At 47.2% G+C, this 23,747-nt stretch overlaps 1 protein-coding gene across 1 annotated transcript in view; it reads left to right on the top strand.

The window, feature by feature from the left end:
* The window catches only part of LOC126425223 (uncharacterized), a 132,921-nt gene that overhangs the window by 43,336 nt on the left and 65,838 nt on the right, over window positions 1–23,747 (top strand). The window contains exon 2 of the mRNA XM_050088181.1: window positions 16,162–16,212. Within this exon, the coding sequence (XP_049944138.1) occupies window positions 16,163–16,212 (50 nt within the window). The 5' untranslated portion in view covers window position 16,162. The remainder of the gene's footprint in view (window positions 1–16,161; window positions 16,213–23,747) is intronic.

Here is a 23,747-nt window from a genome sequence, read left to right as displayed (position 1 = left end):
TGACATAACGCATGCTACTGCTTTAACACTAGAACCACCGTCAGGACATTTTTTACCCATAGCAAAATTTGAACATCCCTCCCTTCCTCTGATTGTTTCGTAACTTAATTTTTCCTAGTCCATTTTGAATTAAAAGTCAACGCTTGCAAATGCATAGCTTTCGAGGAAAAAAAAACTAAAATGCTGAGTGACGTTTTAGGCTCACTGAAGAAACTAATCACTGCTGATTACTACACATTGTTAGTATTTATTACTTGTGTCTGCTGCTGCAACGCAGGTACGAAACTGTACGTGCGGCATCTTTGACAGCTGTAAACATGCTAGAAGCGGTAAGTCCCGCGGAATTCAGGTAATAGATTCTTTCGCCTTCGCTCGGCTGTCAGTACAAGGGCAGAAGCTCCTGATGCAAAACAGTGGGAAGCAATGCTTACTAAGACACTACAATTTCAGAAAAATTACACGAATTTTTGAAGGGAAACAACTTGACAAATCGAGCTAGTCACTAACGCACTGGAGCACTTCTGACCCAAACACATATTTTACTTGGCACAGATTGATTGCGTCGTTCCTAACGGATCTCGTCTCAATTTGCGTCCAATTGGATAGCTCTCCCGAGCTGACTGCGGGACCCTGCCCATAACGTTCAAAACATTCACAATTGGGGAGAGATCAGGCGACCTTGGTGGACGAGGTAGGGCTTGGCAGTGACGAAGACAAGCAGCTGCTGGGCATTATCTTGCTGTACATCTACATCTACATTTATACTCCGCAAGCCACCCAACGGTGTGTGGCGGAGGGCACTTTACGTGCCACTGTCATTACCTCCTGTTCCAGTAGCGTATTGGTTCGCGGGAAGAACGACTGCCAGAAAGCCACCGTGAGCGCTCGAATCTCTCTAATTTTATATTCGTGATCTTCTCGGGAGGTATAAGTAGGGGAAGCAATATATTCGATACCTCATCCAGAAACGCACCCTCTCGAAACCTGGACAGCCATCTACACCGCGTTGCAGAGCGCCTCTCTTGCAGAGTCTGCCACTTGAGTTTGCTAAACATCTCCGTAACGCTATCACGCTTACCAGATAACCCAGTGACTAAACGCGCCGCTCTTCTTTGGATCTTCTCTATCTCCTCCGTCAACCCGACCTGGTACGGATCCCACACTGATGAGCAATAAGTATAGGTCGAACGAGTGTTTTGTAAGTCACCTCCTTTGTTGCTGGACTACATTTTCTAAGGACTCTCCCAATGAATCTCAACCTGGTACCCGCCTTACCCACAATTAGTTTTATATGATCATTCCACTTCAAATCGTTCCGGACGCATATTCCCAGATATTTTACAGAAGTAACTGCTACCAGTGTTTGTTCCGCTGTCATATAATCACACAATAAAGGATCCTTCTTTCTATGTATTCGCAATACATTACATTTGTCTATGTTAAGGGTCAGTTGCCACTCCCTGCACCAAGTGCCTATCCGCGGCAGAGCTTCCTGCATTTCGCTACAATTTTCTAATGCTGCAACTTCTCTGTATACTACAGCATCATCCGCGAAATGTAAGTCCAGGAAGTTTTGGCATACAGGGCAACAAAACAGGGCATAGACGTACCTTTATGCCGTAAGGGCGTAGCGTATAACCAATGGGGTCGTTGTGTGGCACCCCAGACCGCCTCTGCTCGCTGTCGGCGGCAGTCGGGGTGCTACCCCACGGCTGTCCGTTGCGCCTCCAGAGAACTCTTCGCCCCTTATCGGGGCTCAGTTTCAAAGCGAGACTGAAGACACTTCTTGTCCAGTCCATTCCATTCCAACTCCTGATGATTGACAAAGACATTACCTGCAGACGCCCCACAAATAGCCCACCCAGTGGTGATGGGCTGCAGTGCCGTTCCATTTCATAGCGGCATCCCCTTGGCTGTGATCCGCGGCACTCCAACGGCACGGCGGTACGTCGACGATATTCACGACGTTCTGCCCTTCATGGCAAGGCGTCCTGCGATTACATTTCAGCAAGATAATGCCCGCTCACACACAGTGAGAGTTTCTACTATTTCTCTTTGTGCTTCCCAAACCATACCTTGGCCAGCATGGTCGCCAAATCTCTCCCAAGTTGGAAATGTTTGGAAAACTCCTTTGTGGTGTAGAAGGGGAGAGAAAAAGACAGAGAGAGAGAGAGAGAGAGAGAGAGAGAGAGAGAGAGAGAGAAAGGGAGGGAGGGAGGGAGAGGGAGAGGGAGAGGGAGTGACTATTAGGACTCCTGGATGGAGTGGACAACAGATTGTTCTTCGGTAGTATTCTGACCGTAATCCACACATGAAAAGGTGTGTTATCAAACACATTGAAAAGTTCACTGAAACAGCGGCCCATAGAGTATTGTAAGCCGAACGCTATTGCTGGACTACCTTCATGCTTTTTTGTTCACTGTTCTCTCTGTTAGGGGTGATACTGAAACCAAAAGAGTAGAAGTGGAGATTCTTTGGTCAGAGAAACGGAGAATGCATTCTTACAAATCTGTGTTGCCACGTCATCGTTTCATGAAAACCATGAGGTTCCTCAGGTTTGATTTGAGGTCGACATCGTCGGACTGGCAAGTTTACTCCCACGTCAGATATGTGGGAGGGGTACACAGCAAACTGTGAAAGCATGTATGTTCTTTGTCCATATATTTGTGTCGATGAGCACTCGTTCTAGTCCAAGTGTAGATATCGGTTCATTCAGTTCATGGCTCGAAAACCTGACAAGTATTACGCAGAAATAGTGGATTGGTATCGATAAAAATTCCAAATAAACGCCAAATGATTCGACATATATTAGTAAAGATGATATTTATTGAGCAATCCGTGGAATTCTAGTCTCCTTTGTACCTGGCTTTTGTTGACTTTGAAAAAGCCTTTGATAAGGATGTAGCGTGAAGCCATCTGGAAAACAATGCAGATGTACGGAGCACCTCCAAACGTCATCAGTATCGTGAAGATGATGTACCAGGCGAAACATGATGGAAATCTCTCACATCCATTCATTTTAAATTCTGAAGTAAGGCAGCGCTGTTTGCTTTCACCACTGCTGTTTTTGCTGACATCAGATGGTGTCATGAAGAAGGCGACCCGAGAGAAAAGGAGAGGTACGCAGAGGACCCTATAAGGTCGCCTGGAGGACCTACACTTTGCGGACGACATCTGCCTTCTGTCCCACACTTTCAAGGATTTGAGCGAGAAGCTTAAGGAATTGGAAACAGAAGCTCAGAGAGTTGCATTAAAAATAAACACAGCTAAGACTAAAGAACTTACGATGAACAGTAAGAACAAGAATGCTCTAGCCGTGAAGGAACAGGAGATTGACCAGGTGGAGAGCTTTTATTATCTGGGAAGTATTGTTTCCAATAACGGATGGGCCACAGAAGACGTCGGAAGTCGGATCAAAAAGGCAAAAGGGGGCTTTGCCCAGCTGCGACCAGTTTGGACATCTCGTGAAATATTGTTGAAAGTAGCGTAAAGCTTAAAATCTTTGACTCAAATGTAAAATCTGTTCTCTTTTACGGTTGTGAGACGTGGAAGGTGAGAGCACAAATGAAAACAAGAGTACAAACCTCGATCAATAAATGTTTTGCCGGCCGGAGTGGCCGAGCGGTTCTAGGCGCTTCAGTCTGGAACCGCACGACCGCTACGGTCACAGGTTCGAATCCTGCTTCGGGCATGGATGTTTTTGATGTCCTTAGGTTAGTTAGGTTTAAGTAGTTCTAAGCTCTGGGGGACTAATGACCTCAGATGTTAAGTCCCATAGTGCTCAGAGCCATCTGAACCAATAAATGTTTGCGGACTATACTGGGAGTACGCTGGCCAAAGTTATCTCAAATCAAGAACTATGGCAACGCACCCAACAATGGAAAGCCGAGATAACCGTAAAGGAAAGGAAATGGAGATGGATTGGACACACCCTGAGAAGAGGCCCGCAGCATATTCCAAAGAATGGAATCCACAAGGAGCAAGGAGGAGAGGCAGACCGAGGTGGAGGAGTGTTGGAGCTGAGGTGGCGGCCGTTGGCCACCCCTGGAATAACGTCAAGAAGGTGGCAAGAACAGGGTCAGACGGAACGCTCTAATGTGTGCACTATGCTCCACACCGAAGTGAAAGAAAGTAAGTCAAGTCACTAAAGATGAACCTCTTAGTAATGGTGAACGTTTTAGTGAATTTGTAGAAAAAGCTTGCAGGTTGGAAGAAATGTTAGGTGTGAGAACCTCTTCACCCCACTTTCAAATCGAGCAACCATGCGTGGTAGCATAAACAAAGTTATGAGGAAAGTGTGTGAGTGCATGAAGAGCGTTCACGAACACCTATACAAGAATGTAACATTCAGAGACGACGATATCATCTGCGCAATGTATGAAAGAAAGCCAGGAAAGAAGATGTTAATTCCGTTCCTTGATGCCTGATGTACAAATGGCTCAGCACTATGGGACTTAACAGCTGTGGTCATCAGTCCCCCAGAACTTAGAACTACTTAAACCTAACTAACCTAAGGACATCACACACATCCATGCCCGAGGCAGGATTCGAACCTGCGACCGTAGCAGTCGCGCGGTTCCGGACTGCGCGCCTAGAACCGCGAGACCACCGCGGCCCCTGATGTACAATTGGCACTGACATTAAGTCAAAGCCTCACGCAGTGACAGGTTACAGTGCAATTAATTAGGGCCGCTAGATGTTGTTGACCAGATGGTCCGCAAGTACTCAGTGAAAGCTGATGCAAGAAGGTGGCCTGTTGATGCTTTCTATAATACTCTAGATTTATCGGCCATCAATGCTTGGCTTGTCTACAGAGAAGTAGCAAATATCGAAATAAGAAATGAGATTTCCTTCTCGAGATCGCAGATGAACTTACCAGAGATTATACAGAAACGTTTGTCAGAACTCTAGCTATTCACAATCAGTGCTCTTCATTTTATTCACATTTAGATCGTTTTAATGCTACCACACTCGTAACTTTTTCTCGGACCAACTTCCTGAACTGGTAACGTCAAGTTTCAGCAGCGCTGAATCAGAGTAACTTGATTTCGGGTAGCTACAGGAACAGTAACTGATAACACGGTCTCAAAATTTTCATCGCCACATGTAAAAAGGGCGAAGGTCACGCAGTAATGACTTTCAAATATATTTCCCTGTTTCAGGGGCTGTGCGTCATTCGAGGTGGATAACGAAACCCGTTTATCGATTGAAAGTATTCACGTTCCGTGATGAATTTCAATTACACCACAAGAAAGGATGGAATTTGTAATATCTACACTTTTCTTGTTAGGGTGTATGTGCAGGCACCGTTCATGGATTTCAGCACTGGCAGAGAGTGACACGGCGGTCAGTCGCTACCGATGGGTCTGCGGACGGAGTTGACGTGTTCCGATTGTGACACGTATTTACAAAAACTGAAAAATCATTTAGGTACCCCCCCCCCCCCCCTCTTCAATCTCTCACCTTTGGATTCTTTGATCCTAATTTTTGTTATTAAAAATTCAAAATATTCACTGCACTGTATCAAGGGCTAGAACCGTCTGACAAGTATATTAAAAGGGACCAAGAAGAAATTCACAAAATCTTAGGAATTCACAATAAGAGGATCGTAAAGTTTGTTTTGAATAGAATAAGACTATTTTCTACCAGGCTGAACTTGAGTACGCCGAGTTCGTCAAGACAGGTTCTTCGTAGTGGCATGGATTCCATGGACGCTTTAGAAATAATGAGTAAACTGAAAGTTGCAAATGATCCGGCTAAAAGAGGCGTCAAGCTCATGCTGGACTGCAGTAAATTATTACAAGAAACGAGAAACAAAAGTAATATGCGCTTGAGGTTGTTTACAGAGCATGGAGAAGAAACTTGAGCAAAGAATTCAGCTTTACAAAAGAAAATTTGATGTTCTCATCTTATTTGCCTCACAAACATTGCACTTACCAATTGTATAAGTTAAATTAGTACAACAAATTTAATAATTTAGTTGAAAGTAATTGGTTAATGAACTATTGCAGTGTAATATTTTTTGAGATAAGAAGTACATGAGATGCTTACGTGTTCATTTATTTATTTTCTTCAAATGTACGGGCTGGTGGGAACAGATTTCCCTTTTCCTGTGGACCACAAATTACACACAACTAATCTTTTTATTTCACAGAACCAAACAAAGCGATAGCACAACGAAAAGTATCAAAGTGGAGAAATAAGAGCTACCCTAACATATATAGTGCCAAAAGCCTTTCGTGGTGCTTGAAGTCAAGCACCGCCGGACGTGGCTGTCACGTGGATGAGTGAGCATCCGGGTCTGCAGTGGGCTGTGGGGTCCACTCAGCTCTTGCGTGGTCTGTTGAGAAGCTGTCTGATAAACAAGTAGCGGCTCCGGTCACGAAAACAGAGGACGGCTAGAGAGCGATGTGGCCACGTCACGCCCTCCATACCCGCATCCGATGATCCGATGACGCCTTTAGGCCAAGGATGACGCGGCTATCGGTCGGGAAGTTCACGAAATCCGAGGCTGGTTCGGACGGAGTTCGGGGTATTATAGATATTGCGAAAACAAAATTGAAAATCACCGATGAAACACCAGAGGGAATACGCCTGGCAGCTGTGTACCAACGCTGATGAGCCAAAACCCTGGGAACACAGCCCGTCGCGAGAGTGAATGCCGCCTAATGTGGTCACGGCCACGCGACGCGTAACAACAAGCGGGGAGCGACAGAGGCGAATGGAGACTCAGGCTGGTGGGGAAGTGCAGTGACGTAACTGAGTCTGGTACAGGGCAGGCCACGTTCTTCTAGAAGAACATAACTGAGAAATTTTAGGGGATCGGCATTTGAAGGTGACTGCAGGACGATTCTGCTGCCGCCAGCAAACACTTCGCTTTAAGACAACTTACGTTAAGAGAAATTGGGGCTCATACGGAGACACATAGACAATCCCTCTACGTGCGAATGCAACTGTAAACGAAATGACTTCTACGAGTCATGACTCTTGACGCTGGATCAAAAACGCAAGAGAATGGACATATCGGAACAATGTTTGACCCGTTTTAGGAGAAACGAAGAAGATTTTTTGCGCTGCTTTGTGGCCACAGATGAAACTTGGCTGCACTAACGTACCCCAGAGACAAAACAACAGTCAAAGCAGTGGAAACATGCTGATTCTCCGCCATAAAAGAAAGCAAAGACAATTCATTCGGCGGGAAAGGTCGTGGGATCACTGTGGGATGCAAAGAGGATTTTGGTCTTAGATTATCTTCCCGCTGGGCAAACAATTACTGAAGAATACTATGTTAACCTCCTGGACAAATTGCAACGAAAGATACGTGAAAAAAGGCCAAATTTAGCAAGGAAGAAATTCATCTTTCATCAAGACAATGCGCGCCCGCACAGATGTGCCGTCGCCATGGCAAAATTAGATGAACTAAGGTATCAATTGACGCCACACCCACCTTATTAACCTGATATGGTTCCGTCGGATTTCCATCTATTCCAGAACTGAAAGGTTTTCTTCGTGAACGAAAATTCCATTCAAACGAAGAACTGATAGCCAGAGCTGACAACTATTTTGCGGGCCTGGAGGAGACTTATTTTCAAAATGGGATCAAGGCACAAGAACATCGTTGGACCAAGTTCATTAATCTACAAGGAGACTACACTAATAAATGATAAATGATTCAGTGATGTAAGTACTTTTTTTCTATTCCATTCCGAGAACTTCTCGAACAACCCTCGTAGTGACGAAGTGTACCCTCCGCCATCCACCGTACAGAGGTTTGTCTAGTGTGTATAGAGACTAGGAGTAGGCCAAAAGGTGTCGGACGCCCATGTATCACCAGAGAACGTGGAGCTCGGGGCCTCACCAACTCTGAAAAGCAGGACATCCAGTGATGTGTGTCGGCTCTGATGACAGAGCAAACACGGTTGAAGATTGTGACCAGCAGCAGGTGATTCCCAACTGCTTCGATCAGAATCCACCGCTTGGCACACACTGTTGAAGATTGTGACAAGCAGCAAGTGATCCTCACCTGTTCCAATCACAGCCCCCTGCTCGCCACACACGATTGACCATTGTGAACAGCAGCAGGTGATCCCCAACTACTCTGATCAGAGCCCACCACTCGGCACACACAGTTGAACATTGTGACCAGCAGAAGGTGATCCCCACCTACTCCGATCAGAGCCCACCGCTCCGCACACACGGTTGAACATTATGACAAGCAGCAGACGATCCCCACCTGTTCTGATCAGATCCCACTGCTCGGCACACACGGTTGAACATTATGACAAGCAGCAGATAATCCCCACCTACGCCGATCAGAGCCTACCACTCGGCACACGGTTGAGGATTGTGACCAGCAGAGGGGACTCCCAACTGCTCCGATCAGAGCCCACCGTATGGCACACACAGTTGAAGATTGTGACCAGCAGCAGGTGATTCCCACCTACTCAGACCAGAGTACAACACTCCGCACACACGGTTGAACATTGTGACCAGCAGGTGATTCCCACCTGCTCCGACCAGAGTCCACAGCTCTGCACACACGGTTGAACATTGTGGCCAGCAGGAGCTGATTCCCAGCTCCTCTGATCATAGGCCACTGCTCGGCACACCCCGTTGAATTTTGTGACCAGCAGCAAGTGATTCCCACTTGCTCCGATAGAGCCCACCACTTGGCACACACGGTTGAACATTGTGACCAGCAGGAGGTGATCCCCTCCTGTTCTGATCGGAGAAAACCACTTGGCACACATGGTTGAACATTTTGTCCAGCACTAGGTGATCCCCAAATGTTCCGATCAGAGCCCACTTCTCAACACACACGATTGACCATTCTGATAAGCAGCTGATCCCCAACTACGCCGATCAGAGCCCACCACTCGGCACACACGGTTGACTATTGCGGCCAGCTGGAAGTGATCCCCACCTACTCAGATCAGAGCCCACCACTCCGCACACATGGTTGAACATTGTGACCTGCAGCAGGGGAACCCACCTACTCTGATCAGAGCCCACCGCTCGGCACACACGGTTGAATATTTTGACGAGCAGCAGGTGATTCCCACCTGCTACAATCAGAATCCACTGCTCGGCACACACAGTTGAACATTGTGACCAGAAGCAGGTGATCCCCACCTGTTCCGATTAGATCCCACCACTCGGCACCAACGATTGACCGTTCTGACAAGCAGCAGGTGATCCCAACCTACTCCGATCAGAGCCCATTGCTCGGCACACACGGTTGAAGGTTGTGACCAGCAGCAGGTGATTCTACCTACTCCGACCAGAGTCCACTGCTCTGCATACACGGTTGAACATTGTGGCCAGCAGGAGGTGATTCCCACCTGCTCCGATCATAGCCCACCGCTCGGCACACACGGTGTAATATTGTGACCAGCAGCAGTTGATTCCCACATGTACCTATCACAGGAGACCACTCGGCGCACATGGTTGACCATTGTGTCCAGCACTAGGTGATCGCAAAATGTTCCGATCAGACCCCATATCTCGGCACATACGATTGACCATTCTGACATGCAGCAGGTGATCCCCCCTACCCCGATCAGAGCTCACCGCTTGGCACAACCGGTTGAACATTGTGTCCATCAGCTGGTGATTCCCACCTGGTCTGATCAGAGCCCACCGCTCGGCACGCACGGTTCACCATTTTGACAAGCAGCAGTTTATCACCACCTACTCCGATCTGCTCCCACACCTCAGCACACATTGTTCAACATTGTAACCAGCAGCAGTTTATTCCCACATGTTCTGATCAGACTCCACTGCTCGGCGCACACGGTTGTCCATTCTGACCAGCAGCAGGTGTTCCCCACCTACTCCGATCAGAGCCCACTTCTTGGCACACACGGTTGATCATTGTGACCAGAAGCAGGTGATCCCCACCTACTCCGATCAGATACCACACCTCGGCACACACTGTTCAACATTGTAACCAGCAGCAGGTGATTCCCAGCTGCTCCGATCAGAGAAGACCGCTCAGCACACATGGTTGACCATTGTGTCCAGCACTAGGTGACCCCCAAATGTTCCAATCAGAGCCCACCTCTTGGCACTTACAATTGACCATTCTGACCAGCCACAGGTGATCCCCATCTACCCTAATCAGATCCCACCACTCGGCACACACGGTTGAATATTGTGACCAGCAGCTGGTGATTCCCACCTTGTCTGATCAGAGTCCACAGCTTGGTACACACCGTTGACCATTATGACATGCCGCTGGTGATCCCCACCTGTTCTGATCAGAGCCCACCGCTTGGCACGCACGGTTGACCATTTTGACCAGCAGCAGGTGATCCCCACCTAATCCGGTCTGATACCACACCTCAGCACACACTGTCCAATAAAGTAACCAGCAGCAGGTGATTCCCACCTTCTCCGTTCAGACTCCACCACTCAGCACACACGGTTGACCATTGTCACCAGCAGCAGGTGATTGCCATCTGCTGCGATCAGAGCCCAACGCTCTTCACACACAGTTGTAAATTGTGTCTAGCAGCAGGTGATTCCCTCCTACTCCGATCAGAGTCCACTGATCGGCACACACGGTTCAACATTCTGATCAGCAGCAGGTGATCTCTACCTGCTCTGATCAGAGTCCACCACTCGGCACACACAGTTGACCATTGTGACCAGCAGCAGGTGACCACCACATGTTCCGACCAGAGCCCACCGCTCAGCACACACGGTTGACCACAGTGACCTGCGGCTGGTGATCACAACCTACTCTGAACAGAGCCCATCCCTCGGCTCACACAGTTCAAGATTGAGACTAGCAGTTGGTGATTCCCACCTGCTCCGATCTGAGTCCATCCTTCAGCACACACAGTTGAACATTGTGACCAGCAGCAGGTGATCCCCAACTACTCCAAACAGAGTCTTCAGCTCGGCACACATGGTTGACCATTGTGACCAGCAGCATGTGACCCCACCTGTTCCGATCAGAGAATGCTGCTCAACACACACAGTTGACCATTGTGACCAGCAGCTGGTGATCTCCAGCTACTCCAATCAGAGTCCACCACTCGGCACACACGATTGACCATTCTAACCAGCAGCAGGTGATTCTCTCCTGCTCCAATCTGGGCCCATCCTTCGGCTTACACAATTGAACATTGTGACCTGCAGCAGGTGATCCCCAACTACACTGAACAGAGTCCACAGCTTGGCACACATGGTTGGACATTGTGACCAGCAGAAGGTGATTCCCACCTGCTCCGATCAGAGTCCACCACACGGAACAAATGGTTGAACATTGTGACTAGCAGCAGGTGATCCCCACCCCCTCTGATCAGAACCCACTGCTCGGCACACACAGTTGAACATTGTGACAAGCAGCAGGTGATCCCCACCTACTAGGATCAGAGTTTACAGCTCGGCAAACACGATTGACCATTGTGACAAGCAGCAGGTGATCGCCACCTGTTCCGATCAGAGCCCTCGGATTGGCACAGACAGTTGCCCATTGTGACCAGAAGCAGGTGATCACTACATGTTCTGATCAGAGCCCACCGTTCGGCACACATGGATGAACATTTTGACCTGCGGCAGGTGATCCCAACCTACTCCGATCAGAGCCCACCCTCGGCACACACAGTTCAAGATTGTGACTAGCAGCTGGTGATTCCCACCTGCTCCGATCTGAGGTCATCCTTCGGCACACACAAACTGTGACCAGCAGCAGGTGATCCCCAAATACTCCGAACAGAGTCTACAGTTCGGCTCTCATCGTTGACCATTGTGACCAGCAGCAAGTGATCCCCACCTGTTCCGATCAGAGCCCACCACTCAGCATACACGATTCACCATTGTGGCCAGCAGCAGGCGATCTCCAGCTACTCCAATCAGAGTCCACCTCTGGCCACACAGGGTTTAAGATTGTGACCAGCTGCAGGTGATCTCCACCTGCACTGATTAGAGTCCACCACTCAGCACACACGGTTGAACATTGTGACCAGCAGCATGTGATTCCCTCCTGCTCCGATCAGTGCCCACTGCTTGGGACATACTCTTGACCTTTGTGACCAGCAGCTGGTGATCCCAAACTACTCAGATCAGAGCCCAGTGCTCGGCACTCACGGTTGTAGATTGTGACCAGCAGCAGGAGATTGACACCTGCTCCAATCTGAGTACATTGCTCAGTATACATGGTTGAACATTGTGACCAGCAGCAGGTGATTCCCACCTGCTCCAATCTGAGTCCACCAATTGGCACACACTGTTGACCGTTGTGACTAGCAGCATCTGATCCCCACCTACTCCGATCAGAGCTCATCCTTTAGCACCCACGGTTTAAGACTGTGACCAGCAGCAGGTGATTCCCACCTGTTCCGATCAGAGCATAGAAGTTTGGTACACATGGTTGAACATTATGACCAGTAGCAGGTGATACCCACCTACTCCGATCAGAGCCCACTGTTCGGCAACACGGTTGAAGATTTTGACCAGCAGCAGGTGATTCCCACATGCTCCGATCAGAGTTTACCACCTGGCACACACAGTTGAAGATTGTGACCAGCAGCAGGTGATTTGCACCTGCTCCAATCAGAGTCCTCCGCTCGGCACACTCGGTAGAACATTGTGACCAGCAGCAGGTGATCTCCACCTACTACGATCAGAGTCCATAGCTCGGCACACATGGTTGACCATTGTGACCAGCAGCAGGAGATCCCCACCTCTTCCAATCAGAGCCCACTGCTCAGCACACTTTGTTGGCCATTGTGACCAGCAGCAGGTGATCCCCACCTACTCCAGTCAGAGCCCATCACTCGGCATACACGGTTGTAGATTGTGACGAGCAGCAGGTGATACCCACCTGCTCCATTCAAAGTACACCGCTCGGCATACACAATTGACCATTGTGACCAGAAGCAGGTGATTCCCACCTGCTCTGATCAGAGCCCACCGATCGGCATACATGGTTGAAGATTGTGACCAGCAGCAGGTGAATTCCACCTGCTCCGTTCAGACTCCACCACACGGAACAAATGGTTGAACATTGTGACCAGCAGAAGGTGATTCGCACCTGCTCCGATCAGAGTCCACCGCTCGACACACACAGTCGAACATAGTGTTCAGAAGCAGGTGATCCCCACCTACTCCAAATCAGAGCCACTGCTCGGCACAAACGATTGACCGTTGTGACCAGCATCAGGTGATCCCCACCTACTCCGATCAGAGCCCATCCCTCGGGACACACGGTTGAGGATTGTGACCAGCAGCAGGTGATTCCCACCTGGTCTGATCAGAGTCCATCGTTCGCCACACACGGTTGAGCATTGTGACCAGAAGCAGGTGATTAACACCTGCTCCGATCAGTGCGCACCTGGCTGAACATTGTGACCAGCAGCTGGTGATTTCCACCTGCTACTATCATAGCCCAATGCTCGGCAGACATGGTTGGAGGTTGTGACCAGCAGCAGGTGATTCCCACCTGCTCCATTCAGAGTCCACTGCACGGAACACATGGTTCAACATTGTGACCAGCAGCAGGTGATTCCCATCGGCTCCGATCAGAGGCCATCACTCGGCACACATGGTTGTCTATTGTGACAAGTGGCAGGTCATCCCCACCTGTTCCGATCAGAGTGTAAAAGTTTGGTACACACGGTTGAACATCGTGACCAGTGGCAGGTGATTCCCACCTACTCTGATCAGAGCCAACCGCTCGGCACACATGGTTAAAGATTGTGACCAGCACCAGGTGATTCCCACCTTCTCCAATCAGTGTCCTCCGCTCGGCTTACCCGGTAGAACATTGTGACCAGCAGCAGATGATCTCCACCTCTTCCAATCAGAGCCCACCGCTCGGCACACTTGGTTGGCCATTGTGACCAGCAGCAGGTGATCCCCACCTACTACAATCAGAGCCTACCGCTCGGCATTCGTGGTTGAAGATTGTGACGAGCATCAGGTGATTTCCACCTGCTCCGTTCAGCATACACCGCTCGGCATACACGGTTGACCATTGTGACCAGAAGCAGGTGATTCCCACCTGCTCTGATCAGAGTCCACCGCTCAGCACACATGGTTAAAGATTGTGACCGGCAGCAGGTGATTCCCACTTACTACAATCAGAGCCTACCGCTCGGCATTCATGGTTGAAGATTGTGACGAGCATCAGGTGATTCCCACCTGCTCCGTTCAGCATACATCGCTCGGCATACACGGTTGACCATTGTGACCAGAAGCAGGTGATTCCCAACTGCTCTGATCAGAGTCCACCGCTCGGCACACATGGTTAAACATTGTGACTGGCAGCAGGTGATTCCCACCTTCTCTGATCAGAATCCACCGCTCGGCACATATGGTCGACCATTGTGACTAGCAGCAGGTCATCCCCACCCACTCTGATCATATCCCACTGATCGGCACACACGGTTGATCATTGTGACCAGCAGCAGGTTATTCCCACCTGCCCTGATTATAGACCATCGCTCGGCACACACGGTTGAACATTGTGACCAGCGATTCCCTCCTGCTCCGATCTGTGCCCACTGTTCGGCACTCACGGTTGTCCTTTGTGATCAGCAGCAGGTGATCCCAACCTACTCAGATCAGAGCCCAGCGCTCGGCGCACACGGTGCAAGATTGTGACCAGCAGCAGGAGATTGACACTTGCTCTGATTAGAGTCGACTGCTCGGCATACACGGTTGAACATTGTGACCAGCAGCAAGTGATGCCCACCTGTTCTGATCAGAGAATACTGCTCGGCACACATGGTTGACCATTGTGTCCAGCTTAAGGTGATTCCCACCTGTTCCAATCAGAGCCCACCGCTCGGCATACACGATTGACCATTGTGGCCAGCAGCAGGTGATCTCCAGCTAGTCCGATCAGAGTCCACCTCTGGCCACACAGGGTTTAAGATTGTGACCAGCTGCAGGTGATCCCCACCTGCACTGATTAGAGTCCACCACTCGGCACACCTGGTTGAACACTGTGTCCAGCAGCTGGTGATTCCTACCTGCTCCTATCAGAGCCCAACACTCGACACAACTACTCCGATCAGTGTCCACAGTTTGGCACACACAGTTGATCATTGTGACCAGCTGCAGGTGATCCCCACTTACTCTGATCAGAGCCCAACGCTCGGCCCAACTACTCCAGTCAGAGTCCACAGTTTGGCACACACAGTTGGCCATTGTGTTCAGCTGTAGGTGATCCCCACCTACTCTGATCAGAGCCCTCCGCTCGGCACACACGGTGCAAGATTGTGACCAGCAGCAGGTCATTCCCAGCTGCTCCGATCAGAGTCCACCGCTTGGCACACACATTTGATCATTGTGACCAGCAGCATGTGATACCTACTCGCTCGGATGTCAGCCCAGTGACACAATCACTTACGATTGCGCTGGACACAGCATTATCAATATTAGACAGTGGATCAACGGGACCTCTTCGACAGGTTGGATGAATCATGTTTCCCAGTGGTCGTGTCTGGGTAAAGCATCAACCAGACGAAGAGCTGCTAGGAACGTTCACTGCATGTGGGCCTGTGGAGAAAGTATTATGCTAAAGGGGCCTTCGCTTGGCCCTCATGGGGCCTACGATAGACTGGAAAGCTCCTTAGCACTTTTGAGCCTCCTGAATATTATTACAGACCACACGCGTCCCTTCATGCTTCATGTTTTTCCCAGTGCGAAGGCTTCTTCCAGTAGGATAACTAACCGTGACTCGAGGCCAGGATCTTGTTACAGTGGTCGGGCGAGCGTAGTGGTTCGACGAGCGTGAACTTCCTTTAGTGACTTGGCCACGAAATTTGGCTGATTCGAACCCCACAGGACACATCTGGGACGCTACCGGTTGTCAGTTCCGGGATCCTAAACCACCAGCCGCTAACTTACGGGAGTCGAGTGACCTGCGCGTGCACATCTGTTGCCACGCTTCTCCAGAAACCAACCAGAGACTTGCCGAATAGCTGCTATATTGTACGCTATTAACGTTCGGCTCATTAATGTCCGTGTGCATGTGTGTGTGTGTGTGTGTGTGTGTGTGTGTGTGTGTGTGTGGATATTTCCGTGCATGAGCTTGTGATGAAACCGGAAGTGGTATCCAGAGTTGAAATCATAAAAAATTGTTAATCAGTAATGTAACTGGGCATTCATGTGTTGACATATCCTATTTTTTGTTTTCTTTTCCAGCATGTCCGCTCTTCAGGATATTCTAACTGCAGTGACGTCTGCTGATGATTGGTGAGTTTTGCTTTGTTTGTGAAACGTTTACAAAGCTCCGTTGTTGTGCACGTGCTAGTAGGAACTGAATGACACACAACTACCTAGTTGCATGTCCGTTGACCGTTTGACATTCTCTAAGTAGGTTACCCTTCAGACTGGCCTACTACATGGGCTGCGTCTACGTCTATGCAAAACATACAGCAAGAAAAACATATTCTAAACATATCCTTTTATCGTTTCTCAGAGTACTTGCCTTTACACCTAAACTTTCTAATGCGTTCAAACCAATTATGGAATCGGAACCTGGAAAATAATCGTTTTATATGACCTGTGGCAACTAAATTGTAGCATGCTATTCAGCGTTAATTGTTCTCAGATCCCCTAAAGCAGTGGTCTCGCCAACGACTGTTTTATAATGAGGTCTCATCGTTCGGAATTACTTTAGTTTCGCAATAAATCTGAAATGCGAGTGACTCTGCCGACCGATCCAACTAAACGGCTTACGGTGTATGCACGGCGCGCGACCGAACTAATAACTGCTTTGAATCTCACTAAGTTTCAGAGTTTTTTTGTTTAACGCGTTGAGTTCACAAGGCTAAACAGCATGTTCGCAACACAATAATACTTCCGTTACTGCAGCCTTTACTCCGGATTGTAAGCTTGGTAACTATCATACATGGCTTAAAATTTTTCTTAAAAGTCACTGGAAGAAAATAGAGTGCTTAAAAATGCATGTATATATTTATACTTATTTATTAATTGTGAATGAAAACCCAGCGCTTAATAAATCAAAACACTATTGCTGTTTATGCGAATATGACCTCGAACGACAGGAAGACAGCGATCATAAAGTGAAGTTTGAATGTCTTGTGGGTGATTGGTGAAAAATAAAATTAACGCACTACAGTCTCCTTTAAAAAGCTAACAGAATGTTTTTAAGCTTAAAGTTCAAAGTAACGAGTGAGTGTAAGTGCGACTTTAAAGGCAGCCGAAATACTTGCCAAGTATGGCCGATCGTTGCCGACAGCGAACTAGAGAAACAGCGTGCTTAACGGCAAAGAAGGTGTGTCCAAATAGAAAAAAACTGGAGATATCTGTCTGTCAGCCAGAACTTGCTGCCAGAGTACGGAAGATCTGGGCACTAATTTGTTTCAACAACTTCAGCAAAAGGCGCGATTATTTGAACGGTTCTCTCAATCTATCTATGGAAATTATGATATTTCAGATACTGCGGAGCTACTAATATTTGTTTCCGGTACTGATTACAACTTAAATTATTTCAGGAATTTTTTCATATACACAGTTTGAAAAGAATGACTGCAGGGGCAAATTTATTTTGCCACTCAGAACAAGTGTTAGTGTCAATGCAGGTATTACGTTTAAAACTGATTTGCGTTACAGCTGATGGAAGCAGAAATAAAACTAAAGTGACAGATACAGGTTGAGGTATCCCCTTATTTTTCAATTGTACTCTCCACGGAGAAACATTATTCAGTAAAATTTTTGCATCCAAAGAAATAACGAACATCGTTATACCAACTGCAAACTTCCTCAGAAAAAACTGGGTTGATACACTGCCAGTTGACCTCAGAAAAGAAATCAGCACATTTATGACAGAAAAAGGCAAATGTGTTCCAGAACTTACACGCCTCTAGTGTTTGATGGACTTTGGATTTTTGACAGATTTAACTGATGAGTTAAATATGATGAATATGGGACTTCAACGAAAACACAAATTAATATCTGATATGCATACAAGTGCAGAGGCATTCCGAATAAAAAAACAAGCTCTGCATAAAACATTTTGACGACGGAAAGTTCGGACAGTTCCCAAATCTTAAAAATAATGTTTAGGGACTTGGAAGAAATTCCCTATGGAAAAACAGTAAAATGAAATGCATTTTAATGCAGCTACAAAACCAGTTCAACGAGAGATTTTGTGAGTTCGAGAACATTTCTGGCAACCTCAAGAATTTTGCACGCCCTTTTTCATGTGTACTGAGAACTTGCCGCGTAATCTACAAATGGAGGTGACTGATCTTCAGTCTAGTGACAGTCTGAAAAACTCCGTCTCTGAAGTCGGTGATTCTGTTCAATTTCGTGACACTCTGCCATCTAATTTTGAAGAGTTGAAACGGTTTTCTGAGCAAATAATTTCTATTAATGGCAGCACTTATTTATGTGAGCCATCTTTTTCAGTTCTCAATAACAGAAAAAATAAACATTGTCCTCATCTCACAGGCAAGCATTTGAGTGCCATTCCACGAATTTCTACGACAGAAATAAAAGCAAATATTCCACAAACAGCCAGTCAAATATATCCCCAAAAATCACATTAAATTTTGATTCGCCTCGCATGTGTAATTATTTACAAGTCCTCATTTAATATTTTTTCTCATTTTACTTTCGTCATAGTTCCTACTTATTAATAAAAATGATAGTGAATAAAATTTAAAAGTAAGTATTTTATGTTTTTGCATTTTTAATATCATAGAGATAGTTATAGCCAAATGAAGTTATTAACGAATACCGCCCGCCTTTATTTCATTCTCGAGCTATATGGTCCTTACCAGTTAAAATGTTGCTGACCATTCCTTTAGAGCAAGTCCAGTGTAACCTAAGGAACAAGCCATCACGTTCACTAAAGCGCATTTCAGTCACACCACTATCATTGGTTTGGGTTAATCTTCGAACCCTAAACACTTGACTGCTGCATAAGTTCTGGCTCTTACAAATGAAGGCAACTTTCGTCGTCTGTTATACGAATTTTGCTTTTCCTTAGGCAAATTTCTGAACCCCTGTTTGTGCATCACAGTACGCCCGGCTCACGCCACGTTGTGTTGACGACGGTGTCGGGAGGAGATTTAAAAGTTTAACCTGTTGCCAGGTGGAGAACTGTAGCATCTACCTTAGTACGTCAGGCGTGCACTACATGCGGGAGACAGCTACTAGAGTAGTCGAATACACGCGACATGCACGTGGGCTTTCTTTTAGGATAGAGAAAGCCCTCTACAGCCTCGACAAGATGCGTTCTGATTTCAGTCAGGGAAGAATGCTACTCATACTAAATAAACAGAGCAGCATTCATCACAGCAGATCATAGAAGGAATTAATACAGTAATAGTTAAGCACAGGAGGGTTGATCCCTGTGTGGCTCGTGTTCCCGCCATCACGTATTTACACCCTGTTTTTCCACCTCACTACGCTAATTTAAATTACTACTGTCACTGAGTTGCTGATTTGCCTAACCGTGAGGGGCGCTAGCGGCGCGTATCGGTGTCTTCCCTCTCGTAGTATCTTTGCTCGACTGCTATTATTTCCCGGTTGTCGTCCAGTCAGCTGGAAGGTGCCAGCAGAGCAGTTCGGGTTGCGAGTTGGGGTCGGGAGTCCGGGTCTGCCAGTCAGTTGCGACGCGTCTGGAGCGCAGTCCGGTCCTGCCAGTCGGGGAGCTGTAATGGGGCACTGGTGCAGTCGGGTTGGAGCAGCCGATAACTTGTTTTAAATGTTGTCGGCATACTGGCAGTGAGTCGGTCAGTTGCTGTGGACCAGGGAAGATATCTCCACGCGGTGCAGTCGGCTGGATCCGCTGGCTGTCCCTGCGCAGTGTCGGAGCGTGTGTGGAGCTGTCCGATCGCTACGAGCTTCGTGGCTCACCGACCCAGGACGTCAACGTTGAGTAGGGGTTTCAACTACCCAAGCCACGTCTATTTGTGTTGTGTGGTTCGTTTCGGTGGTTCGCTGTTGGGAAGGTTTTCCTGTGAGCAACAACGAGTGAAGTGTTTGAGATAGCCGCCGTCAGGTGGAATTGATGAAATTAATTTATCCATAGTCAAATGCACCAGCGGAATTTTCTGCTTTGTGGCCGTTAGTGTTCTGGTTACCTGCCCTGGCCGCTAACGTAGTTTTTAGGCAGTGTCATTTCCTCGCCTATTGTAGCTGCCCAACATGGTGTGTAGTTTTGGCATTTCAGTTCAGATACGCGTTGGTTTGGGGAGAGTAATACTTGTAAATTTTTTGGGGGGGCCTTGAATTCTCGTGTACTCCGTTGTGGCAAACAAGCGGTTGGTCGGTCGGTTCATGACTGTCCCTTGGTTGGGTTCGCACGAATTAAGTGTAGATGGATTCACCATCTGTCCTGCCTAAGTGGACGAGGCCAGACCGACCCACTGGACACTCCTGAGTGCCGTTCCCTTAATCATCCTTTTGGCAGTCTTAATGTTGTTCTAATTTAACTGTATTCTATATTTTTAATTTGGCAAGGTTAGTTGTGGGCCTTCAGCCCTGGAAACATGTTCTCAGAGTTTCCTTCAAGTCCAAACATTATCGCCTTCTGCTCTTGAAAGGTTACTGTAATTTTCTCTGAAAGATTTTACAAGTTATTCTGGGCCTTCCGCCGTCGGTGTCGCAAAAGGAAATTTTTCAACTTAATGTATTGTTCTAAAGATTGTTGCAATACATATTTCCTTAATTTGCAGAATTTAACTTTGCGGCCTTCAGCCACCTTATTGCGATTGTTTGTCTCTTTCTGTGCACCTTGTGTGCCATCAGCTCTGTTAGCATCTTAAAACATTGTGGCCTTCTGCCTTCAGTAATCATCATAGCATATTTGGAATTTTGAAGATTAAATCCGGCAGCGTTCAACCATTCCGCATGCTCATCTCATATATGTATACGATTTATCGTATTCATAAATTTAACTGTGTGTCATGTCTTTTCGAAATTGAACTTATTCTAAAGCATCTGTTTGGAGCCCTTCTTTCAAATGTGTATTTGTTAACTAAATGATAATAAATTACAATTGTGAAATGAATCGGACCGCAACTCCCTTGGCCCTTTCCACAATCCTGATTACAAGTTAGCCCTGCGTGATTTATCAAGCGTTTCAAGGGTCTACGGAAGGGTTCAGAACTAGTCTTGCTCATAAATGGTAACAATGGCCACATAGAACTAGGGACAGAAATCTTGTTGAACCAGATCATAACAGCAATAAAATTCTAAATTGGTATGTATACTGCAAAGATAGGTTAACGTCTAATGAGGTTGCAACAGATTTGTAATGTAAAACGATTTGGGAGAAGATTAGTGTTAAAGGCGTATCAAACATGGTCATGGGATGCCTTTATAGACCCGTGCCTGAGCAGCTGTGCTTGTGGGAGATTTGAAAGGGAACCGGCAAAAAATTTCGCGTAAATGTCCTGGCCTGTACAGTAGTCAACTTACCACCTACATACTGAGAGACACAAGAGATTAGTGCGGGTAGAAAGAACGGTGAAATTGTTCTAAATGTCTTGTAGAAAAATTACTTTTAGCAGCTAATCAGAGAACGTAAAAATTACATATTTTCTGCAGGTCATCAATACGTCAGATACAGCGTGAATGACCCAAATGTTGGCAATCAGGGCCTGACATTGTTATCCAACCAGCAGTTTGTGTTAATATGAGGGACGTTCAGTACGTAATGCCCCACATTTTTTAAAAAGCCATTAATATGCATAGACAAACATCCTTGTTGGTGTTTCACGTATGATGTTTGATCTGTGCGCCGGTGAAGTTTCGAACCGTTCTGGCAGATGGCAGAGCCGTAGTTCAGTGTCAAAATGGTGTCTAATACGACTCACGTTACAAGCAGCATGCTGTTACTGAATTCTTGCGTGCAAAAGAACAAACCGTAGTGAACATCCATAAACGCTTGTGCGCACTGTATGGCAGTGTTGCAGTGGACAGATGTACAGTTGGGCGATGGGTAAAGAAAGTTTCTGCCTCAGGGAGTACAGAAACAGAGCTCCACGGTCATCCGCCCTACAGTGCAGGCCTGGCACCTTCGGACTTCCGTTTCTTTGGGCCGCTTAATGTTTCTCTATGGGGAACACACTTTGGAGGTGACGAGAGTGTCAGTCATTCAGTGAAAACAGGACAAGACCTGCAGCCAGCAGGGAACAGATGCCCTTCCACAAAACTGGCGTACGGCCATAGAAAGTGATGGAGAGTACGTAGAAAACTAGGACTTAGACCAGACATGGTGAAGTATATTGTCGTCAAATTCTAACATCAAATATGTCCCGAGAAAAAAAAATGTGGTGCAATACTTATTGAACGATCCTCGTTGTTAGAAAGTGTGATAACAGTTTTTTTGCGTAAACATACACTTTTAAATGGAACATTGCCCATTGACATTAATAAACTAAAAGTAGGATAAATCAGAAGGTGGGCGGCGTTTGTTGCAGGGCTCTACTGCGAGTCGCTTACAAGGTATCGTATTTTGAGAAGTTCCCTCACTGACGCTTGGAAAATACCAGTGGTAGGTCACACTACAGAAGTGCATACACTAGTTACGTGGATACTGACTAATAACGAGACAACTGACCACCACAGGTTGTGTTCAAAATTACCACCTGCATCGGCAGTAATTGCTTCCAGTCTGGTATGGAACGACCGCTGCACGCGTCCTGGCATTTTAGCGGAGACGTTCGAGCAGGCTGCAGTAATACGAGTACATCGTTGCATATCATCGGGTGTAGTTGGCATGTCCTTATAGGAGCGACTTTCGGCTTTCCCCGCAGAGAACAGTCTACAGGCTTCAAATCCGAGGAATGGGCCGGCCAAGGTACAACTCCTCTGCATTGAATCCAATGATTTGGAAACAATTCGTGAAGACATCATGCAGTAATTCGTGCACTATGGGCAGGACAGCCATGATCAGAGATTCCTACTAGTCTGCTAGCATCCGTGGAAGATGGTCTGTGAGGACGCTGCGATACCTTGTGCGTTCAGTGTTCCGTCTATGAAAAAAAATAGCCTATGAGCCGATGGCTCACTAACCCACACTACAAATTAATACTTCATGGACGCGGACGATCCACCTGACGAAGTCAACGGGGTCTATCAACTGACCAATGGTGGACGTTTCGGTGGTTTACTTGGCCATCGTGTGGCTTCATCACCAAACAAGTTACATGATACATCTGGAGTATCCGTCTTAATGCCCGTGCACAGCAGTTAACACAATTCTCAAAATCGTTTCCATGCAGCTCTCGATGGAGGGAGATGTGGTGGTGATGGAGCCTGTGCAGACGGACTGCCTCACCCAAGCCACTTCCTGACGCGATTGTGATGGAGATAACGTGTCGATCAGCTGCAACAGCAGCGAGAATGTTAATTTGTATCTCTTCTGTCGTCACTTGTTTCCCTCTGATACGCTGTCTAGGTGTTCCACTACTGCTGCCACATAACTGTTGAAGAGGTTGAAAAATAACTGCCGTTATTGTTGACCCCTACTGAGATATTTTGCAGCTTGCACCGTACAAGAACGAAATGCGTTCTTCCTACACCCTCTGTACACCTTGAGCACGTTGGCTTCTTCTGCATTCGCAAATCGCATTGCCCACTCACGACATATTGCTCGGATTGTCACACTATAACTGGCTAGCAAGCCGCAATGCACTCGAGGGACGCACAGCTGCACTGTAAACAAACATAACAACACAAGACCTAGCAACTACCTATGTAGAATGGCACAAACAAGTTTCGATTTGGAAACTTTTCAAAATACGATA

Source organism: Schistocerca serialis, chromosome 10 (assembly GCF_023864345.2).
Source record: "Schistocerca serialis cubense isolate TAMUIC-IGC-003099 chromosome 10, iqSchSeri2.2, whole genome shotgun sequence".
Classification (NCBI taxonomy): Eukaryota; Metazoa; Arthropoda; class Insecta; order Orthoptera; family Acrididae; genus Schistocerca; species Schistocerca serialis.
The sequence above is the reverse complement of the archived record's forward strand: the minus strand, read 5'-3'. Positions and strand labels throughout refer to the sequence as shown.